This window comes from Ambystoma mexicanum, chromosome 10, assembly GCF_040938575.1.
Source record: "Ambystoma mexicanum isolate Mex_15411 chromosome 10, UKY_AmexF1_1, whole genome shotgun sequence".
Lineage (NCBI taxonomy): Eukaryota > Metazoa > Chordata > Amphibia > Caudata > Ambystomatidae > Ambystoma > Ambystoma mexicanum.
In genome coordinates this window covers 39,416,268-39,440,666 of record NC_090932.1, presented here as the reverse complement: position 1 = coordinate 39,440,666, position 24,399 = coordinate 39,416,268, and the positions used below count along the sequence as shown (strand labels likewise).

Here is a 24,399-nt window from a genome sequence, read left to right as displayed (position 1 = left end):
CCACTCTCCGTCTATGAGTAATGTTAATTGGCGGGGTGTGGGAATTAGATTAAAAGGTATGCTCAAACGTCAAGATAGGCCCAACTTATGCCTCTTGTGTGTAGCAACCACCGTCGACCGGTTTCAGTGGCAAAAGTATGAGTGAGGCCACTTTCATCAGGACAGTCTTCAAATTCGATCTATTGGTTCATTCAAAGAAATTGTGTACTGACGATATTGAGGGAATACAAATACGACAGTTGGAAGTATATATACATTACCAGCTACTCGTTAGTGACATAAGGCTGGATCGGTTTAGGAGGGAACCTTAGCTAGAGAATCCGTGTGTGTGCCGTAAGAATGGGCAGTCCTTTGTCTGCACATGTCTGTGGGGCACAGTGATCCAAGCCCCAGGATAATTAAAAAAACGGAGAAGGCACGTCCGTGTCTGCGTCCTGCTGTCAGCCGCAAGTGAAACGCTCTCTGGGTGTCTGAACATCGGTCCTTAACCACGTAGGTTTTATTACTTGGATTCCAACTGGCTATAAGATAAATTACGAGACAGCCGGCGGTTGCCCAATTTTTGTGTTACACATGTTAAAAGTAAGGGCAATACCCTGTTAACTTTACTACTTGCCGCCTTGTTTTGTCAAAACCGTGCAAGTGCACAGACAGGAAGGGGGACGAGCACTCCCAGTCCAGCAGGGGCCTGGGTTAAGTGCAGAGTGGCTGCCACTCTCATGGAACGCAATCCATGTGCAGTAGTTCAAGGCAGAGTGCGGTGGCCCGGAGGCACGTGCAGGACTGGTGGGGAGCCGTGGACCTGTGAGGATCTGGAGGTGCACCTGGCAACCAGTTGGCGAACAGAGCAGGCTGGGGAAGAGAACGAAGGAGCGGCGTAGGAGAGAAGAGAAGGAGGTTAGCAGAGGAGAAGGAGAGAGAAAGAGGAGGAGAAGAGGAAGGTCTTGAGGAGTTTCCAGAACCTAAGGTGCTCTGGCTCAGGATGGAGAGAGGCAGGGAGGCTGTTCCAGACGGAGGCACCTGCCAAGGATAGGAATCTACCCCCATATCTCTGTTTGGAAAACCGGCTCACCGGCAGAGAGTTGAAGGGGGCCGAGCAGAGCGCTCTGGAAGGAGAGAATATTGATTTTCTCCTCTCTCAAATGGATGAACAGACAGCCTCGTCGTTTAGGGGTCAGAGGAATTTCCCTAGTTAGTGAACCTCCAAATATTGATGATTTGAATCCCCCAAACAACTTCCACATTATAAATTCACAATAAATCCAGAAAAAGACTCCAATCACCTTGAGTTCCGTGGGCTCTGTCTGGCTGTGTGTCCCTCACTGCCTAGGGTGGTGTCGCGCAGCGGCACAGTCTGTGTAACTACTACTCTTTCCTTTGAGGTCTGTTTTTTGAGTGCATAACCTGGAGTGTTGTTATTTTTGCTCCCCCTTTTCCTCATACAAGCACCTAGATCCAGCTTTTACACAGCCCCAACCACCCCGATAGTGGCCCTACAGCGTTGAGGCTTGTCTGAAGTGCGCCCTGCAGGGCTAACCACACTAAACAAAAAAGGGCAAAGGGAAGAGGGTGGGTGAAGAGGAGAAGGTTTTAACAACTAATTTGGAAGGATAGGAAGGGGTTAACAATACATTGTGTGGTGTGCTCTGGACAAGCATTTGAAAATAAAACAAATGTGCACTGGACTCAGAGCTATGTGTTGTCTTCCCTAAGGCATATGCTTATGGGCTGTTTGTGCCCCCTGCCCCCGCCCCCACCTTTCTTCAAACCAAGTGCAAAGGACAGAAGCCTGCAGGTTGTCGGGGGACAGCAGGGCTACTGTTGATGAGGAACATTACACTGCATTTAATAAGACTAACCTGACGTCGCTGAGAGTTGCTAGCAACATAATGTGCCCCATGTGCCTTGGTGCCCTGGGCCACTGCCCAGCTGACCTGTGCCTTATGTGGGCCCTCAGCACAGGCTTCTGCACATGGATTCTACTCACCGTGGCTGTCTTTGTGTACTCACCATGTGGGGCCTGCGCTCTCTGTCGATGAGGCGGCCGGCCTCCGCCGTGGACATGGTCTTGTAATCGGCAATGCTCTGCTCCATCTCCCGGTGCTCCGGGTTGGCCATGAAGAAGGTGTGTGCAGCCTCGGCAGCCTTATCGAGCTGGTTCAACTGGAAATAAAGTGAAACATGGGTGAGAACCAATGAAAGGTGAAAACAGGGTCAAGTTGCAAACAGTATTCTTACAGGACACATTACATGAACATTAAAAGGTGATGTCAGACACGGCCCAACAGCACGTCAGTGTCCTAAATGGACTGATCTTTTTCTCCAACACTTCTTTGGGGAGATGCCCCATGCATACAGTTGCGCAACTGCTGCAGAGCCGCACAACCACACATCCCCACCCCTTTCTGCCTCAGAGCAAAAGCTGCAGGGCTCACCCACTGGAAAAGGGCACATCCCCCTTTAGGGTCTGAATGTGCCATATTTTATTGGTCCCTCCTTTCATCCAGCGCAAACTGTTTGAATTATCCGGACTCCCTTAACAGTACTTGTTCAAATTAAACTTCGCCGGACAGCCTCCATTCATTCATTCATTCATTCATTCATTCAGTCAGTCAGTTCAGCATATAGTTGTGATTATACCATTCCATCTGGAAACATTGACGCATAAATGTATTATTTCTTGTTGGTTGTTTATTGGGCTGAGACCTAGCTTCAGGTAGCGTGACCAGATACAAACGGCACACGCCATAGACATAGAGGTAGGACTAAAGTAAACATAAATACAATGGTAGTCCTACTTTTATGTCGCTGGCCTGTTGCGAGCCCTGGGAGGGAGTGTGCTCACAGGCACAATGCTCTCATTGGAGGAGAGCGGCCGGGGAGGGGAAGGGGAGCAAATGGGGGCGTGAATGAAGCATCCACGCCCCCCCATTGCGCAGCAAGAGTAGCACCAGCCAGATTTCGGGATTAAATTAGATAATTCCCGGGATCCCGCGATGGAGGGCGATTCCCCGGGACTGTCCCTAGCTTCAGGAAGCTACAAAGCGCTGCACATCAGCAGGGGCTACAGGCATGCATTACATAGTTACTGTGGGGTGAGGGGGGAAGTCCTGTAATATTCCCTGCACCTAGTTGAACCAGGCATCAATTACCAGTCCAGGGGGTCCAGAGAGTATTTCCATTATTTTCCATCGATAATGGCTCAAAGCCTCAGGACTAACACCCTAGCAGGTAGCGCCTAGTACACAGTATTATTAAGGTGCTGCACAACAAAAGGTTTCATGCAGAGCGTGGGAGTGGCTTGCGCAGAGGGCTGGGAAGAGGGCGGAACACCAAAAAAGGGGAAGAACTTGCAAAAATGGGGTGTTCCGAGGGACAGCCTGCAGGCAGTCCCTTGCATGTCCACTGTTAAGAAGGATTTCTGAACTCTGTCCAGGAGGGGCAGAGGTTCAGAAGGCCAACTTAGTTTCTTGGAACAGGGTAACCTCTGGACAAGCCAGACCAATCAGGGTAGCTATGGCAGGCAGTCAAGACTAAATCTCAGGAGGGGTGAGGGTTACTGAAGGACCTCAATGAGCACACAGAGCAAGGACACTTACAAATTACTCCAGACAGGTGTTATATTAAAAATATATACACATTTATTACAAGGCCTTTGTAACATAGACATAGTGTTACTGTGATTCTTTGCTATGGTCTAAGTAAACCAATACATTACACTCAATACAACACATATACAAGACCAGGGGTGTTCTAAAGGGATGACTGCACGAAAGATGTTGACAACCTAGAGGGGAAGGAAACAGGTAGTGCAGTTAATCTTTAGGCCCAATTCAACATCAGTTAGTCACCTAACTAAGAGGCAGTCCAAGCCCTAAGAAGAGGGGAGCCTTGTGCTCAATAGTACATGTATGCCAACACACGCGGTTGTTCCAATGGGCAAAACAGGGTCTCTTCAGCGGTCTCTAGCAGCGTGGGAAGGTGGATAAGGCGATGAAGAATAAGTTGCCACTATTCAAGAAGGACCTCCACTTGAAGGCAGAGGCAGTTCGAGAGTTCGGGATGGAGTCGCTACTTCGCAATAGCAGTGGACAAGAGAGGGGCCCCCAGGGGCCACTTGTGCGTAAGGATGGGCTCTGGCGGTAGGGGCCACCAGTTGGGGTAAAGATTACTCACCGGTCCCTGAGGCAAGGAGACCCAAACTTCGGCAGGTTAGTCCAATTCGGTTGCAGGTTCGAAGGTGGCAAAAGGACATCTCGGCACCTTTTAGTTCCTGCGATCCAGCGAGGATTGCACTGCAGCAGGCTTCAGGGGCAAGAGGGTCACAAATGCAGCGGACTTGCAAAGGACGTTGCCGCAGCAGGGCAACACGGTAACCACGGATACTCCGGTCCGGGCGCACTCGTCTCACTTCAGATCTGGGAATGCCAAGTGTACGAATTTCAGTGTGAGGGTGCCGGGGGCACAGAGCTAGCAGTATACCAAGTTTCCAGGGCCTCCTCGTAACGACGGTAGAGACAGAGCAAAGGTCCTGCATAAGCTGGTCAGCCCACTGGTTGGCCCAGGGACACTTCCGAGAAGGCTTACTTGCAGGTTTTGGTGAAGGTGCCGAGAATAGTTGGTCCCACTATTCCAATGGGTCATAGCGTCTTCGCAGACCTTGTAGGGCGACCAGATGCAGAGGGGTCCCACGGGACGACAGCAGGCTCAGGGTGCCAAACCTTCCAGCGGGTCACCGGCGGTTCCTCAACTCAGCTTCGTAGTTGCAGGATTCTTGGATCCTACCCTTTGTTCAGTGAGAACTCAGGAGATCGACCTGGTACTGGCGTTTTCAGCCTTCTCTTATCCAAAGTTCCCTTTGCGCCAAAACGGAGAGGACCCAATGGGAGATTTGCTCACAAACACACACTCCATACATGGACCAATCACAGACCACTGTGGTCTCAGGCATTCAGGACACTCCAGACTCTCTGGCACCCAGGATGTGTATTGGGACTAGACATCCCAGCCCACATCCTGGAGGCACACACACAAAGCATGCAGAAGCCTGTGAAAGCATTGGGATTCGCGGGAAAGTGCATGACCAAATAAGGACTGGCCCGGGTCGACTCGACCTGGGGAAGGTGAAGGGGCAAGATGGCCAAAGGACAGGACAAAGGACCTCGTGGCATGGCCATTTTGGAGTCAGGCCACCTATTCATGACAAACGCGGTTAATGCGGTTAACATGGCAGGAAAGGGTTAAAAATAATGTGAAACGATAGCTGCCACCAGTTCTGTCCATGACACATCTGCACAGTTCCTAAAAAGTCCAGCGAGAGTATCTAGGGCCTTGGGAAATGATTATAGACCCAAGTGTGCTGTATGGTAAGATACATTGCACACTTGTTACATGTTGCACAAAAGCTGCAACATGAGAAAAGGACTAAGGGGAACAAAGTCTCACAGTACTCACTGTCTGCAAGGGCATGTCAGTTTCCCCATAAAAGTGAGCGAAAGCCCAGAGGATTGCAGCTGAAGGCTGTGCTTCTCTGGCAAAGTCAGTCAATGGCGTCTAAACAGCAGCAAACAAGTTTGGGGGTTGACACATGGGGGGAAAATGACATACAATTATGGAATCTTTCCTAACATCCACATTTGTGCGGCACGAGACGTATACAGTGATTCAATCTCGCAACCGATCGGGCCAGGAAATGGCCACGCAAGTCCTTCACATGAGCTGCCACCCGACGTACGGTGTAAGTACACTTGAGCGTGGGAATTGCAGCACAGAAGCGGGGTTGCATGTCGAATTTCGGGGTGCATGTACGCAACTGGCGTTCTGATGTAACAACGGGTGTGCGTAAGCAGTGTAGCGGGGTGCAGGAATGGTTTACAGGGGTTTTTAGAGTTTAGACAGAGTTACGATATTCATATGCAGGTTATCAGGGTGCCGGGAACAGTTAGGGGGGACCCTGCGCGTGGTCCCCAAGATCCAGGTCTGCTTGCGGGGGACCCCACATACTGTCTGAAGGGTGCATACATTCGTGCCCATTGGAGCACGCAAAGGTGGCTGATCTGGCAGTTTATGCTTTGTGTGTGGGCATGTCAGAGGCGTTCCGGCCACGATTTGCGAACACCGTTACTTTGCACGAACAATTCCATGAATACGCTGGGCACACATTTTTTATTGTGCATGCAGGCTCAAGCTGTGCCCTTCTCAGCACGCGCCCCTTGCTGGATTTCTGCGCGCATTTCCATGAATCGAGCAGTCGGGGTCTTGGCCATAGTGCTAGGCTTTGGGGATCCTTTATTTGCACCCCCTCCCCAGTGAAACTTGACACAGAGTCGGCCCTGATAATGGACTTTATCTGAAATGCTGCGGCTCCATGAACATCTGTCGCCTCGCTTTTTAGGTTTAAATGCATTTAAACCTTTGAATCATCAACATTGTTAATGTAGTTATTCAACTCTTGATTTATCTATGTAAATGAGATCAGGGTCGGACGTGGGGGCGTGCAGATTTTCCATGGAAAAATTTTCAATTGAGGGTTTTTCCATCGAATTTTTTCCAATGAAAAAATTTGCATCGAATGCATATTTTTGCATATTTTTGTGGGGTAAAAGGCTTAATTTTGTTTGCGGTGTGTTTTTCTGATGGGTAAAAACAGGAGGTTGGGGGGACCTCCCAAAAAAAGGGAAAAAAATGCATCCGATGCACATTTTTTCATTGGAAAAAATGAATTGGTACACTTAGCTTTGATGAAAAAAAATTCGATGGAAAGACATGCAACAGGACTGGGGCATACAACTGTCTCGGGCACCAACAAAAAAGTGGCTCACAGTTGCAAATGACTACTCATTCCTTTTGTGACACTGTTTGAGTAGGAACCAAGGGGGAGAATTTTGATAAAATGTGATGCAAATTGTACAGTTTAAAGAATATTTGTCCAGCAACACTGGCCAAGACTATTAGACGCAGAGTGAAGTAACTCATCAAACTCGCACATTTTGGCCAACATAGTGGCCCACTTTGACCAAAAAAACGGTCCCACACCAGCATTTAGCGTTTTTGGTTTGGCCCTGGGCCTTTTCAGATATAAGCAGTCCGAGCTTTAATGAGATGCTAAACACTTGATGCATGTTTAAAAAGAAAGGTCATTTTGACCTATTTGGCGAGCACGCGCAGTACTCGGGAGACTCTCTGGGTATGTATAATACATTTCTAAGGGTCCTTGGACCAGAGACATTTTCTCTGTAGTGCTCCACACTTTAAATCTTAAAGGTTACTAACGGAAGTAGTGGTGCCCGCCCTAGCACTCTTGCAATTCATGCCAACATACCCCATTCCATTCAGGAGAGTCCAGGCCTGTTTTTCTTTGCACTATAATAGAGAAACCCGGGAGTACAAGTCACAGAAAATAAAGAAAAGGACAGAGCTAGACTGCCATCCCTCAGATGTAATGGGGCATGAGTGTTGAGCTTGGGCACCCATGTGTGCCAAAGGCGCCATGTGCAGAACATTACTATAGTCTTGGCTTAGTGTGCTGCAGGGTGGGGGCAAAGGGGACGAGTCTGCTTTGCTTAACGGTGAGACATGCCTCCCACGTGTGTGCCGCTTTCATAGCCTGGTCCTGGCGAGGGTCGTCCATTTTAGGAGAAAGGTCATCAGATGACTCCATGTGACCGGAGCCACAATGTTCCAGTCCTCGGCTTTCAGTTATCTATCCATTGCATTCTGGGAGTTGTAGTCTTGAGTCACTTCCTTTGAATAAAATGGATGACACCAAAAGCCAGGACTGGAATACGGGTATCTGGCGACGCAGGGTCATGTGGTATCCTCAGCCAGGAGTTCTGCCACACGAGTTCTCCCATACATTAGGCAACCTCCTGTGTGGAGGCAGTTTGGCTGTGGCCAGCGAGACGCACATCCATCGTCCCCATTGGCTGTCCTCTTTTTTATTTGAAAAGAAGCAGTTTAGGAAACCGAGGCCAGTTCCTGTTGAGGCCGCGTCCACATGTCCATTGCATTGGCGTGAAAAGAGGAGCCTAAGTTCGGCCCAGCTTGGCACTGGCCACATAAGATGGACTTTGCAGCAGTGGGTGTGCCCACACCTCCAGCAATTGCATTTCATAAGCCGGAAACGGTTGCCGTCTGCTTTCCCAACCCTTCAAGCAGTCTGTGTATAAGAATTAAATTCTTTTATTTAGGGCCTACCAAAGCGGGGCCCGTTGTTGGCGCTGGTATGAGTTATTTACCTCAAAGGCCGAGGCTCCAAACATTGGCCGGCACTCTACACCTACATATCTCTGCACTCGGCGCTAAACCATCTGAGCTGCCCATTCGGCTGTTCTTAATGGCCCAGGATCCTGTGAGCTGCCTCGCCTTCAGTGCAGGCCCCTCGCCTGCAGACTCGGTTCAATGGGTGCGGCTTGGCCAGGAGCGGGGGTGTCCTAGCCATCCCTCCCTTCATAGCGCCTTGGCTCTGGGTGCCGGTATTCGACGCGCCTATTTTCCCAGCCTGGGGAATGATGAGGCCATGGCGGGTCTGCCCGTGTTCAGACAGATCCCCGTGGTCACGTGGGGCCAGCCAGTGAGATCCCTGCAGTGCGTGTTCCGGCGGAGGGGGTGGCCTGCTTGGGGTCTCCCCAAAAGACAATTCACAGGTACGAGGCCGGAACGCTGCCACACACTGCTGTGGAGGGGTCTACGCACTCAGGGCCTGCGCCTGTCACATGTCTAGGTGCACCTTTGGGACACGCACCCCGACACCCACACAGAAGGTGTGGGCCGCAGAACCCACCCCTACGGCGGTGTTCCTCATACTGGGTGTTGGCCGGGTGTTGCCAGCTGGCACATTGGCCTGTGGCGATGAGGTGAGTCGAGTGGTTGGCACACGCCAACAAAACACACAAGGCGGCTTTTCATGGCAACGCATTATTTTTCAATTAAAATGGAAACATCGCACAGGACCACCAGGCCGGCGGCCCTCCCGGCCAGAACACAGCCTGAACGTTTGCACGGTCACAAAAAGCACACACAGCCGTACAGTTACCAGCCATGGACTGGAGTGTGTTTAAAACATCACTTCCAGAGGCAAGGCAGTGCCCTCACACTGCCCGACGCCCCCGTTGCCTCCTATAGACGTCGCCCTGATCGGGTGCAGTGGTTTGGCAGACGGCCAGTGCTGGACTGGCCAGTGCTGGACTGGCCTACAGGGAACTCGGGCGATTTCCCAGCGGGACTCGGTGACACACACCTCTGCTAAGATGTATGGGGTAAATACCTTGCTACAAAGCGTCCAACATGTTATTCCCGAAACTTAACCATTGTTCCACATTTTGTTTGGGGCTTGGGGCGAGGGGTTGGGCTTGTGGGCCAGTTCTGGTCCCCAGTCCCCCTCTGCAGACAGCTGGTACACGATATACTCCGCCTGTGCAGTTCAGGACACTCACAAAGAAAGCCCTGCGGGTTGGGTTTGCGCTTCCGGCAACTATGGCCCAAAAGCCAAACGTTCTTATCTTCCCAAATTTGCACACGTGAGAGAATTTAGACTTAAAAAAAAAAAAAAACACATGCATTACATCAATATCTAATGTATGGCCTTCCATACCTTCTCGGAAGATAAGATGAACATACAGACTGAGTGACCACAAGCTGGAAATAGAGAATGGACGGCTCAGCTGAAGTGAGAAGCTTGGGGATACCAGCATCTGCCAGCAGGAGGGGGGGTGAGAGAAATAAAGAGAGAAGGGGAGAGAGAGAGAGGAGAAAGAGAGAGAGGAGAAAGAGAGAGAGAGAGAGAGAGAGAGAAGGAGAGAGAGAAGAGAAAGGGAAAGGAAGAGAGAGAGAGAGAGACGAGAGAGACGAGAAAGGGAGGGAGAGAGAGAGAGAGAGAGAGAGAGAGAGAGAGAGAGAAAGAAAGTGAGACAGGGAGGGGGAGAGAGAGAGAGAAGAGAAAGGGAAAGGGAGAGAGAGAGAGAGAAGAGAGAAAGAGAGAGAGAGAAGAGAGAGAGACGAGAAAGGGAGAGAGAGAGAAGAAAAAGGGAGCGAGAGAGAGCGAGAGAAGAGAAAGAGAGAGAGAGTGAGAGTGAGAGTGAGAGAGAGAGAGAGAAGAGAGAGAGAGACGAGAAAGGGAGAGAGAGAGAGAAGAGAAAGAGAAAGAGAGACAGGGAGGGAGAGAGAGAGCGAGAGAGACTGTCCCCTGCCCTGCATACAAAGACATTCACGACATTAATGTACCGACATTATGAGAGAATAAGGAAGTGCTTAACAGGAATGAACAGCGAGAACAGCGAAACACAACGACCGATGCTTAAAATCTGAGGGTAACTTTAGTACCACATCTTGTACGGTGTAACATGGTCTAATGAGTTTTTACCACAGAATTTCACTGCAGTATTTTTCCACTGATTATTTGGCTGCAAATTCAAAGCACTCCCTGACGCCATCTCACAACCTTCCACCACCCCCCCACCCCCATACCATATTGCCTCAAACGCCGCCTCCTCTACATTTTGTGGCAAAAAGTGTATTGGTACCTGTTGTTTTGTTAGGGGACGCTGCCACGGACCGCTAACATGTTTAAAGGGCGGGCTCGGAGCAATTCTCGGCGTGGGGGGCACAGTGGTTGGACCTATGGGTGATGAAAGATTCTACGCACCCCCGGGCCCACGACGTGGGGGAGACCTACAGCTGCGCCTGCCAAACCCATTAAACGGGCACCTGCTGAGCCCGGGGCGGTGGTGGGCAGCACACTCAAGAATGGCTGGAAATGGCCTCCCTGCCCCTGGCTCTGAACTGCTTGGGTGGTCAAGAGCTAGACAGATGGGGCTGGGTGGGGCTCGCCCACCTTCCCATCCCTCCCAGACTCATCCAGCAGGGGAAGAGGGCATATTGCACGCCAACACGGTGCCAACCCACTGAGCCGTCTGCCAAATGATACAGCGCGGCTTATACTGCAAGGGTTTTCTAGAGGGCACGCCGCACGATTATTTTGGGTGAATGTTAGTTGGACGATATTTCCTTCACATCGAGGAACCCCAGAAATCCCGTACACACTGAGGGAAGAGCGAACCTCACTTTTACAATTTGGGAAGCCGGAGTGAAGGAGACCCCCCACACGCAAGTACCGAGTTACCCCAGTTAAGTACTTGCTTTCGAGATGTGCGTTACCTGCGGCCACAGGTTCGAAACCCAACAGGGCGACTCATTCACCCACTCATCCTTCAGAGGTGGCTAAACAATGATCACCCTAATTTCTAGAGTGCCTAGAAGACCGTGGAACCCAGCACGAAGTGCTTTATAAATACCCAACCTCGTGGAAACAGGCGCCACAGGAGGGTGTCACGCCCGCCTCCAGCTCTGGGCCTGATTCACAGACGTGCTTTATAAGGACAGGCCTTCACACCGCATTCACTCCCCAAATGCCCCTGGACTTTCCGAAAGCTGCTCATGGTAGGACAGCCTTCGGCCGACTGACAGGAAACATGCACTAACCGCAGAATTATAAACCTACCTTTACACCCAGGATTTTATTTTTCCGCCCAGGGCTTTAATGTTGCAGGATTTCACGAGCCACCCCTGTGCAGCCACCCCTGTGCAGCCGGGCCTGGGGCTAGCCGGGCCTGGGGCTAGCCGGGCCTGGGGCTAGCACGACCTGGGGCTAGCACGACCTGGGGCTAGCACGACCTGGGGCTAGCCGGGCCTGGGGCTAGCCGGGCCTGGGGCCAGCCGGGCCTGGGGCCAGCCGGACCTGGGGCTAGCAGGGCCTGGGGCTAGCAGGGCCTGGGGCTAGCAGGGCCTGGGGCTAGCCGGGCCTGGGGCTAGCCGGGCCTGGGGCTAGCCGGGCATGGGGCTAGCACGACCCGGGGCTTTCTATAGCAACATTTCTGTGGAGTTTTGCTTCATAAAGCAGGGAAGGAAATGAAAAGACACATATTTATGGTCGCCGAGTGGGTGCCAGTTACCGACTACACTGGACTGAAATCCGCGTGCCTAGAAGTGTATAGCGCATGTTCTCCGCGGACCACGGGCCCATGGAGAAAAAAAAAACAGGATCAGCAGCATACCAGTCCCCAATAGAACCTTTACGCCAATATTTATAGTTTTTGCAACAACACAACTTTGACTGCGAATGAATAGCCGAATTAACTATCACAATCGCAAGACAAAAGGGGGTTCACCAGGTGCCATAGTAGTGGAATATCTGCAAACAAAGGCATCAAACTTGCGCTTGAGGTTTGCGCGACTGCGCCGCCCTGCAATGCGCAAGGCGACTTCTGTGCACCGAGGACCTGACTTGAGTCTGTAAACTTCCGGTTTGGTGATAATCTGCAGCTGTTAACCCCCTTGCTGCTTTCCTTTATCCAAGATTTTTCCACAGCATAAAGCTGCAAGTTGCGTGCTGAAAGTATGCATATATGTTCCCTAGGAAGGCAACAGTCTTTTCAAACTAAAGGTTGTGACACTTTAAATGTGCTTTTGCTGCCCAATGACATGTCCATTTAAAAGGTGTTTTCTCTTCACTGATATGCTGTACCCCACCTTACCCGCTTTGGTGTGGGGCAAGGAATCTGCTTGCGGAATAATCAAGTTGAAGGTGGGGGCGAATCCCCCACTGGAGTTTGCATCAGGAATCACCCCCCTTATGTTCTATGCACCCTACAGCTGATTCAGATGGTCTGGGGTGGGGGAGAGGGGTTGGTTGGTATTGGAGCAGCCCAAATAGAATTTGGACATAGGCCCCCCACGAGCCCTCGTACATCTGCCCATATGAGAAAGGGGAGCGGGACACATAGCACAAACATCTCATGGCTGCTTTGCATAAATCAAAGAGGATTTTGGGAACATAAGAACGACCAATAACCTTTATGTTTCAGAACTATGTCTGTAACAGAGACTCAAGCTAGCAGCCCGTTTGAGCACATACTCCACACTGGCCATGCTGCTGCTCAGTCAATGTATGATAACAGCCTAATAATAATATGTCTGCCAATCACACGTCATATATATACTCTTTGAGACTGATTGCCTTTGGGAGCGAGGCATTGGCTATCCTGCTCAGTGACATTGGCTTCATGTTATGCGCGTTGTGTGTACCCAGTTTCTTAATCATTCAATCTAGTGCGTGGTCAGAAAAAAATCTTGGCTGGTGCTTTTTTGGGGAATGAGGGAGCCCCCGCAGTGATCTGGCAAATGAGCAATTTTTAGAGACTGCTGAAGCTCTGTCCTGGCTAGCCCCAGCCCACTTAAAGCCTTGAGCTTCAGAAACATGCATCAATTTCTGCCATATTTTGTGGTGCAGTGTGAATGGTGCTCCCAACCAAAATCGAGTTGTGCACTTCATTTTTGAATGTGGACTGGTTTGCTTTTGACACAGCAGTATGCCACCACAGAGCTGGCAGAACGCAGACTCGACCCTCTGAATTCTCATTGACTGTTATGGGTGGGCAGTTTTCTTCATTTTTTCAATATATTTTTTTAATGTAAAGTTTACAGAACATCACCCTATGCACTTTGTATACAACAGGAAGGCAAGCACTTCACCAAATACAAACACATCCGAAAACGGTCTCCCTTCCTCACAAGAGAAATGCAAAACAATCAGCAGCTTTTTCATGAACAAAACGGACACCATCAGAGATCTCATTGATGCCTCAAAACCATATGGAGCACGACTATCACCCCCCACCCCCTCAAAACTGCCCCCCAGGACTTTCTTCACCATTCTCTCTCCTAAGGATGCGTTAGGCACACTCCTTCCCTTGAACCTACAGCCTACATGGACAACCTCCTCTAGGGCCCCACCCGTTAACCAACAACTGGCGCTTCGCTCAACACACTCCTCGATATTGCGAACATCTCCCTCAGTGAATTTGCCGCTTCAGACACATTGAGGACAGGCCTCATATGGCCCCTTCTCAAAAGACCCTCGCTTGACCCAGAGGACCCAGTCAACTACAGACTCACTACGGTCAATGGGAAGCTCATTGAGAAATTAGTTGGGACCCAACTACTTGCCAACATTGACCAGGTTGGTCCCCTCTGCAATTACCAGTAGGCAGCACGGAAACTGCAACTATCCAAGAGGTGGGCGATGCGCTGCGAATCACGGAACCCGGGAACTCATGCCTCCTGGCCCTCTTAGACCTCTCAACTAGCTTCGACACAGTTGAGAGATTGTTTATGTGTATAGCGCCTATACACAATGTGTTTCAAAGCGCTTACAGGACGGAGGGGACATGGGAGAAACACACGTAAATTCTTACAAGTCCTTGAAACAATACAGAATGTGAAAAATGTTCTTTCAAATCATACCAAATAGTACAAGTGCATAGAACAATAAGGGAGGGGGGGGGAGAGGGGAGATAGAACTAGCAGTAACATTACTGTGCCTGATGACAATTGTTGCAGTGCAAGAGTGACAAGACGAGGGGGATGTTGGTGGGGAAATCGACCACGTAATCAATCTCTCTCTCCCTCTCCTCTCCCCCCCCCCCCTCGCCATCAGGATGAGCTGCTCTGAAACCGTCCTAAAATGGTTTACATCCTACCTATCCGGCAAACACCAGGCCACACCGATGGGCTCATTTAGATCCAAACAACTCCCAGACAGGTGAGAAGTCCCCCCCCACCCCCCCAAGGTTTCATCCTCTCCCCAATCATCTTCAATCTACACATGGAGCCCTTGGGAACTTAAAATGACCCCAACATAGCCATCCATCAGTGCGCTGACGGCACTCAGCTGTAGCTTCAAGTTAGTGCACACCCCCCCTCACCCCCCCACAATGCTATTCTCTACGAATGCCTGGCAGACAGATGCCAAACGTGAAGCTGACCGCCACCAAGACCAAACTCGTCTTCATCACCCCCGATCAACAAACAAGAACTCATTGCTGGATGACATGTGCCTGGAAGGATTCACCCCTCAGCCAAATCCCAGGGCTACATCGTCCACCGTAGCCTTTGCTTCCAAAAGCACTTAGCCAAAAAGGCACAAACCACGTGGCTACAGATCCACACACTCCACAAAATCAAACCTTTATCCCCCTGCATGACTTCCGCACAGTGGTCCAAGCCTTTGTGATTTCACACATTAACGGGAATCTTTCAGCTGCTCACCTGGCCCCCCTCCTGGCTGCCAACCACGCTGCAGCCTGCCTCATTGCAGGGGTCTACAAATTTGACAGTATCTCTCCTACACTGTGTGTCATTCACTGGCTCTCCCTCCCCACAGATCCAAATAAAACACCATCTCCACTGTCTCAACATATCACTTCTCTTCACCTTAGACACAAGTCAGACCTATTGGCTTTGTCAATGCGTGCTGCACGTTTTTTCGAGCTCTGGGCAGTCACTAATTTGCACAGCTCTTGAGACTTGTTGGCTGTTCATAGAGTAGTTTTGCAGAAACCCTGCTCGCCAGCATAACTCTACCGGACCCTTTACACCGAGCCTACTTCCAGTACCCGCTTACAGGTACCTTGACCCACTGAGAAAGGGGGCAAAACCTGAAGTAAAGGTCTGGTAGGTCATAGCGGGTGTGGGGGAATTCGACCATCCACGCGGTGGGTGTGCACTCGTCTGGGCTTTTTTGACATTTTTTATTGATTGGAATGATGGTAGACCAAGCTCAGGAAAATGTGTGGGGCTAATCCACACACATTTTCCTATGCTCACACCACGACAAATGCATAGACCTGTGTACTCTGCGTGGACACAGCCTAAAGGCACAGTCCGCTCTGACATATTTAATTGGAATGTGAGACAGGAATACACTATGTCTTCTCCAGGAAGGGGGAGGACCAAGTTCCCCCCTGCCATGGCCTGTCTGGTTAACTAAAAAGGCTCCATGGATCTGCCCTACTCTTTTGTTCAGCATGTGCTCAGCAGGCCTTGGGATACCCATGGGCAGCGGGGTGGCAAAATGCTAGGTCAGCCCCTCAAGGGGTCACAGCTTATACATGCCAAAGTAGGCTTCAGTGGGGGGAGTTTATGCCACTAAGGAGAGTTGCACCCGTTTATCTGAAAGATCTGCCCTGCACTTGAGGATATTGCGGCCATCTTGGTGAAGCCCTCTGGCGCCCCTTTGCCCCAGTGGGTCAGAATGAAAGGTTAATGCACTGTGCTGATGGTCGTTTCGACAAATGTCACCACATCATTATGCTTTAAAACGAACCATTTCCCCAAAATATACTGAAAAACGAGACCCCCAAGTTGTACTCGAGCACTTGGTTGCAAAAAGTACTACATTATGATTTTCACCTAGGAGGAGGCTAATCTTGGGCGATCAGTTTGCTGTTCATGCAAGCAATAGCCGCTGGTGTCCCCCACAGTCCCTACCAAATCTGGGGTCTCTGCCCGATTCGATGGTACTTCCTCCTGCCCCTGACTCCGGCGCTTCCAGGCCTGACTTTCACATATAAAGGGCATAGAAAGGGGACAATTCACTTGTGAAGGAGACCGCATTCCATTCCCCTGGCAGCCATGTTGTCGCCCTCATTTTTTCATGGTTGGAAATCTATTCCTGCTCCAAGCATGTTGCTGGCGATTGCCTCACTATGGGCGCTAGGCATGGGCAGCATGTCTGGTAGCCCAGAACCTTGTGTTTAATGGGGACCCTCCAGGCACCTGTTACACCACGGCGAAACAAACCACACATAATCGCGCCCAACACCACATGGCGGCCAGCAACCGAAAGTCACACCTGCGTTCAGTGACCGGTGCATCCAAACTGAAGTTGCCAACAGCACATCACAGCTCTCTTGCTCTTTTCCCGCTCAATCCTACTAACCACCCTACAGATCCACCAGCGCGCCAAGAGACGACACAGGTGGCAACAGTGCGCGGCATAAGAACCTTTAACATAACATGCACTGCTGCCTGAATACGAAATGAACTCACGATGGTAGTCTGGAGGGACGGCTTCCCACTGCCTGTCCCTTTGCCCCCTTTCACCACTCCCAGCCCCTGAGAGACGTCCCGTTGACGCTCCACCTCCTATTAGGACCCGGACACAACTCCTGTTCACTATCTCTCCTGTAGTCCAGCAGACTCAGCCCTGCATGTCCCAACGGGACCTCACAAATACTTAAATACTTTGCACTTTCTTTGCTGTGGGCCAGACATTTAACAGGAAAGCTGGTGTTAATTGGAGAAAACAATGTTCCAACAGGATACTAATAAGATTTAACCTTTGAGTGATCAGAGCTGTCTGCAAAGGGTGCAGTTTTCTTACGAATGCCCACACAAAGTGTCGATGCAGTACTCACATATGTGCCTGCCTTCAAAACAAATGTCACACAACAAAAAACCCTCGTTGACCTGTGTGCCTTGTTCGCAAGTGTGCTTATTTGACATACCAAAAAGTGTTTGCTTTTTAGTGGAAGTAAAAATGTTCCGCACATCATATATGCAGCATAGCAGTATCAAACAATGACTACAACCAGCTGACCTTATCACAGAATAGTTTTGTATGCATCTAAGCGGTGAAAATAAAGCTCCAATCAAACTGTTTTTGCTTAACGTATTTCTAAAATATTTGTCAGAGTGGTTTATTATAAATTGTGGATTTTACAAATTACTTCCATAAAACAGGTATTATTTAAAGTCAAATCACATGTATTTCTACTAACAAGGCCTGAGACCATATATGCTTAAGTGCTCAAATTGCAGGCTGGTCTTAAAACATGGCTTTGCCACTTGACTGAAGAGCGTGATCCTGGGCAAATCATTTGTTCGCTCGGTCCGTGGAAGTGATGGAGTTCACAAGGGACACCGTATGTCTCTTGGCAACTTCTTGTAATGTATCTTCCCATGACCCCCCCTCAAGCATCAGCGACTTGTTTCAATCCGTGTGACGTCGTTTTCTGTGAGATCAGCGGCTGCGTCTACAGACCAGCACGTGCCACTTCCTTCCACTGTAGTCTTTCTTCACTGCAGATCAGCGGCTGCGCCTAGAGACCAGCACTTGCCACTTCCTTCCGCTGTAGTCTTCCTTTGCTGCAGATCAGCGGCTGCGTCTACAGACCAGCACGTGCCACTTCCTTCGGCTGTAGTCTTCCTTTGCTGCAGATCAGCGGCTGCGTCTACTGACCAGCACGTGCCACTTCCTTCGGCTGTAGTCTTCCTTTGCTGCAGATCAGCGGCTGCGCCTAGAGACCAGCACTTGCCACTTCCTTCCACTGTAGTCTTTCTTCACTGCAGATCAGCGGCTGCGCCTAGTGACCAGCACTTGCCACTTCCTTCCACTGTAGTCTTTCTTCACTGCAGATCAGCGGCTGCGCCTAGAGACCACCACTTGCCACTTCCTTCCACTGTAGTCTTTCTTCACTGCAGATCAGCGGCTGCGCCTAGAGACCAGCACTTGCCACTTCCTTCCACTGTAGTCTTTCTTCACTGCAGATCAGCGGCTGCGCCTAGTGACCAACACTTGCCACTTCCTTCCACTGTAGTCTTTCTTCACTGCAGATCAGCGGCTGCACCTACAGACAAGCATTTGCCACTTCCTTCCACTGTAGTCTTTCTTCACTGCAGATCAGCGGCTGCGCCTAGAGACCAGCACTTGCCACTTCCTTCCACTGTAGTCTTTCTTCACTGCAGACCAGCGGCTGCGCCTAGAGACCAACACTTGCCACTTCCTGCCAAATTGCTCCCAGTTTTGTTTCCTCCCCAAGAGCAGCTCTGAAACGGTTGCTGGGCTTAGTTGTTCGTGATTTCACAGTCTTTGTAATGGTTCCACGATGTCAGCTGTGCTGGTAATGCTGCGTGATTTACACATGGCATTTATTTAGAAATGCACACGGGACAAACTTAAGCCCGGATTCCTTCGCGTTCAGGGGCAGGTCTCCGGGGAACCCCCTGCGACTGACGTAAAGGCATGGAACACATCTCCACAAATCAGCAGGAGGTTTTGCGTGGTTTCTGCATAAACAAAGCTCAAAACAAAGTCTTTTTTCCCCCCACTCTGAGGTGGGGCGGGAACATCTCCGCTCAGCTGATTGGCTGGAGAGTGAGTGAGATTAAATGATGTGCCAAGGAGCACACACTTTGGTAAAGCAGTGAATCTGGGATCCTTTCACACAAACCTCCAGTTTGTTATTCGGCATTGTGTTAGGAAAGTTTGAATATCTATATTAAATGAAACTTTCTCTTTTGCGTCTCAAAACGTTCCACCAAAACTTCAATTACTAAACATTTATATATTATAATAGTCACTTCTAATAACAAAGAAACATCTTTAAAAAGGTAATTTCCCAGGCTTTCCATATCAATCCCTGCTCCATCAAAGGACACCAATGGTGCAGGTGAAGCCCACTTAGCGAAACAGTGTTCCACGCCTGGTGCGCTGAGAGCACAGGACATGCATGTGTGTCTCTCCTTATGTTCTGCAGGATGGGCCCTGAAGAAGCCCTTATGGGCACTGCCATGGTGGTGAGAGGAGGAGGGAGAGGGTGCTGCTCTCCGCAGCAAAGGCTAGTCCTTTAAGATGCACTAACGTGAAATGAAAAGCTTTCATTTTCACCCCGGCCCATAGTTGAGTACCGGTACTCTTTCAGGCGTTGAGAAGTGCACATACTCAAATGCTCAAAAATAAGAAGTGCATGTACTGAGGGCTGGGTAGGACTGGCCCCTTTAAAGCACTGGAATAGCCAAGCCCCGCCCTGAAGAGGGTTGCATAGCGACATGTGATACAAACCCCAAAACAAACCTCCAGTTTGTCCAGGTTTTCAGACCACTAACATACTATGCGATCTTCGTGGACACCTTTACAGAAGCCATTACCAACCTATCCATCGAGCAGGAACACCTGATAATCCTCTGGGACTTCAAAATCTGGTTTGAAGTTGAAACCACAAACTCACAAAAATAACTAGCCAAACAACTGAAGACAATGAAACTACATCAGTTAGTCAAAGGAGCAACACACATGGCGGGACATACAATGAACGCAATCTTCGCCAACAGAAACCTCATCACCACAACGCCACCAATACAAATCCACCCCAGCGACCAGCTCATCATCCCATTCCTGATCAGGCTAACCTGACAAACTGCCGACAATCATGAAAAGAAACTAGAGGACCATAAAAAGCAGCAACCTAGTAGAACAGCTAGAATTAAACAAACCACCAACCACGGACCTGAACGAAACTGACCGACAGAAAAACAGAACTACTTCATAAATGGATCACCGTAACAATTGACAATATCTCCAAGGAAAAACCTTTCACCACATTGCGCAAGAGAACAGTGGCAAAATGGTTTACCCCATTACTCAGCGCCATGAAAAAGAAAAACTAGAAACTTGAATTGGAATGGAGAAAAAAATATGACCAGGAAAAAAAAACACAATTCCAATGACAAATCCATACAAAAAGGAAATCCACAAAACAAAAAATAAATGCTACGACAGCGAATCACCAAAGCTGCAAACACCCAAAAATAAACATCATAACCGAAATGAGAAACCCCCCGGCCTGCAACACCACAACGATACGCTCACTGAAACTTTGCAACAACCTTGCAGACCACTTCAGAAACAAAGATCAGCGACATCCACCAAATCATACAAAGCAGACCGTCCAATCAAAACACGCAACCCACCCTCCGAACCGAGAACCACCAGAACAAACTCCAAAGTTTCCCACAAATATCAGCAGAGAAATTACTCTAGCTGGTAAGAAACAGCAACAAAGCAGGCTCTCCCATGGACCCTTGCCCTCCAGGCATATGCAAGTCAATCCTCACACATGACACACCTATGGAAGACTACAGAAACCTCCTCAATTCATCACTTTCAACAGGGAAATTACAGCGATCATTCAAATCGGGGTACATCAAACCACTTCCCAAGGACACAGAAGGCAACGTGTAAGATCTCTCCAACTACAGACCCATCTCAAACACCCCTTACCCGGCAAAACTACTTGAAACACACTTGTATAGAATAACACAAGAACACATAGAAAAACACAGACTGCTGGACCAGGCACAAGTTGGCTTCAGCCCTATGAGAGGAAGGGAAATGGCACTCCTTTCAGTCTGGGACGATCTAAAGACGAAGGCAGACTCGGACACAAGTTCAGCTCTGATACTCCTGGACCACTCCGAAGCATTCGACACAGTCAACCATGACATGCTCATCAAAAGACTGGAAGAAATTGGAATCACTGACCTAGCACTACTCAGGATCCAATCATTCCTAACAGATAGAACAGAAACCGTCTGGATCAAACCCTTCAAATCAACCCCAAGGGAATACACCTGCGGAGTACCACAAGGATCCTCCTTATCTCTGCTGCTCTTCAACATCTACCTGATGCCACTAATCCAGCTCATTAAAAGACACAGCTTCACATGAAACAACTACGCTGATGACACACAGATCCTCTCCAAAATACACGACACACACAAAGAAAACACAACGTTAGAAGACTGTCTATGAGAGCTCTACGGTTGGATGAACACAAACAGCCTCAATCTCAACCCAGGCAAAACGGAAATAATGATCATATCCAAAAACAAGGAAAACAACCACTATATCCCCTGGCCGACAGAATTAGGAACAGCACTAACGCTGTCAACAACATTAACACATCTTGGCGTCCTGATGGGCAACAAACTAACACTAGAACCACAAGTAAATGCAATAATCAAGTAATGTTTCTTCCTCCTGCACACAAAAGGATCCTGCTGTTCCTCTCCTTCACCCATAAAACACTTGCCATCATTTTCCTCATCATGACCAGACTAGACTACGCCAACAGTCTATACCTAGGAATGCTGGAAAGCCTACTAAAGAAACTACAACGTATCCAAAACACAGCGGACAGACTCCTGCTCAGACTACCACGAAGAGAACACATCACCCAGCACTGAAAATGCTACACTGGCTACCGATAAAACAACAAATAAAATCTAAAAACAATGTGCATAACTCTCAGAGCAATCAACAACCAAGGAGAGTGTAGAGGAGCAACCAAATTCCTCTGCAGTAAGTCTCGCCCCATCACACCAATATGCTAGAAGCCTGAAATTGTGCCATGTTTGACACCAGCAGTTGTGACCATTCCACAGCAGATATTCAAAAAAAGAGTTCCACTGAGAAAAAACCCATCAGATGTATTCCCCAAGAGATGACAATCTTGTGGAGGAAGTCCCTGAAGAAATATGAAAGAACAAGAGAAGGAGCTGGTGATGTCACAAGAAATGAACGTGACGTACGTAGAAGACTGGCTGAAGAAAAGAATGTATGGGTTTTATGGAAACTGATGACGAAATAAAGAGTCAAGTAAACTTTCATATGCGAGAAGAAGCTTGTACGTGTGAAGAGTCCTGCAGAAAAATGTAAATCGTTCAATAACTGTAAAGATGCAGTAACGCAAGTAGACTAAGTGACCATAGAAGCTGGCTATACATAGTGACTAGACTGCAGGCGGAGCCGCCATTATATAGAAGCTGGACATCGGTGTCACAACTTTAGTAAGTTCAAACCCATGGAGAGAAGGATCGAAAGCTGTGTCGTAGCAAAGAATTAGTTGGGATCGTGGAAGACGCTGGAAGGGCTGTCTGGCCCGGTGTCAAGTCTGAAGCAAACAAAGAACACCATGAGAGTTTTATTCATTTAAGACAATTAAATGCTGCAAAAGGGGCTGAATTGTGGTACCTGTCATATGAGCCAAGGATAGAAATAGAGTTGGGTATGCAGTTACAGAACTATGATAGTGAATGCCCGCACTCCCATGTATTCGCAGTAGCAAGGATACTTTACATGGCCAAGTTCAAAGACAATCTTCATGGCAGAAGGCATGGGTGATGGGCTAATTGGGTGGGGAGGTGCAGTCAAGTCCATCTCCTGACACCTGGGGTATGAGCTTACATGCTGCTAGTGAGCCAGCCGAATGTTTCAGACTGGCACGATCATGCCAACCAATTGTAGAGGGCCGTATAACGAAGGGCCTTATAGTTTGAGAGCCAATAACTGGTTGAGGATGACTTGCACTAGGGGTGGGTATGAGTTGTCCTCCTGATAGTAGATGAACAATCACAACGCAGCCCCCTATAGAAAATATATTTAGATGTGGCCCTTGAGAGAATCACACCCCTGGTAAGTTTTTCTTATTAGCCACATAGTATGACATCATGTATGACAATTTTTACTATATAACTGTGCTTTTTATGAAGTGCCTTCAGAATGATTGTGCAATGTCCGTTGTAACTTCCTGTTTTAGACAATTGATAATAAAAACAGACGAACTTGCCATCTTCCTGATTTGGTTCCGCTATTTGGAGTAAAAGTTACTTGGTTTCCCATCCACTGCATGATACGCTACCGAAAGGACCATATGTTCAAGAAGAGCGCAGAAGAAAATAATCATCTACCCTCCGGCAAGACGACTCAGATCAACCAACGACGTTCGCTTAGAACCAAAACCATACAACAAAAGAACATTCGTAGGATCATCTTTCTCTCACCTGGCAGCAAAAACTTGGAACTGCCTCCCAAGAAGCATACACGATACAAGGGATCACCTGGAATTCAGAAAACAACTTGAATCGGAAGAGAAAGCCTAAGAAACAAAGACTCAGATAGTAAGCAGACCGGGGCCACTAATTAATACAGGCAACCAAGGGGCCTCAGGGAACGCAGCCCAATCCCCCCCACCACACAGCCCACCTGCTAGAATCCCAGGGAGGGACCAAAACCCCATTGCCGAGTCAACTCTAGCATGAGGGTGGGGGAGGCTGCCTCAACAGCTCATGCCCACATACCACTAGAATTAAACAGAGGAAACCCAACGCCCCCCTAAGTAACTTCCAACACACAGGACGGCCAAAGATGATGAACACAGAAGTCCAAAGCAAGACGGCAAGAAAAGGAACCACTAACCCAATTCTAAAACTTCAGCTTTCTGCATGCACTCCTCCAACGCAAACTCACGCAACCACTTCTCTGCACAACAATCTGCACGCACCTCACCACACTGCAACAACACACAAACAACACATAACCATGCACAACAGCACATGGAAACTGGCACCGACCAGAAACCTAAGCTCAGCGGACGGTGAAAAACGAACTGAAGCTGCCAACAGAACATAACAACTCTCACTCTCACTATACCTATTCCCTCTATACCCTACTAACCCCCCCCCACACTCACCCCTTCACACCCTCCTTTTCAGATCTGTCAGAGCACCAGGGGAACCAAACTGGGGGTGATAGTGCCAGGTAAAAATACCCTTTAACGTGAACATTAACATTATAAATCAACAAAATTAATTGAAAAAAGGTGCTTGTATGCTTTCTTAGAAGTTCTTGGCCTGGTGTTGTCAGCTAGTGTGATAGCTCAGTGGTTTGCACGTCCGCTACCAAGATCCATGTGTAACCTACAGTTCACAAGTTTACATCCCTTA

General features: G+C 49.0%; 1 protein-coding gene across 3 annotated transcripts in view; it reads right to left on the bottom strand.

The window, feature by feature from the left end:
- P3H2 (prolyl 3-hydroxylase 2) overlaps positions 1–24,399 on the bottom strand; it is a 460,038-nt gene that overhangs the window by 168,576 nt on the left and 267,063 nt on the right. For all 3 annotated transcript variants that reach the window (XM_069617454.1, XM_069617455.1, XM_069617456.1), the window contains exon 2: positions 2,011–2,163. In XM_069617454.1, coding sequence (XP_069473555.1) covers positions 2,011–2,163 — 153 coding nt within the window. The remainder of the gene's footprint in view (positions 1–2,010; positions 2,164–24,399) is intronic.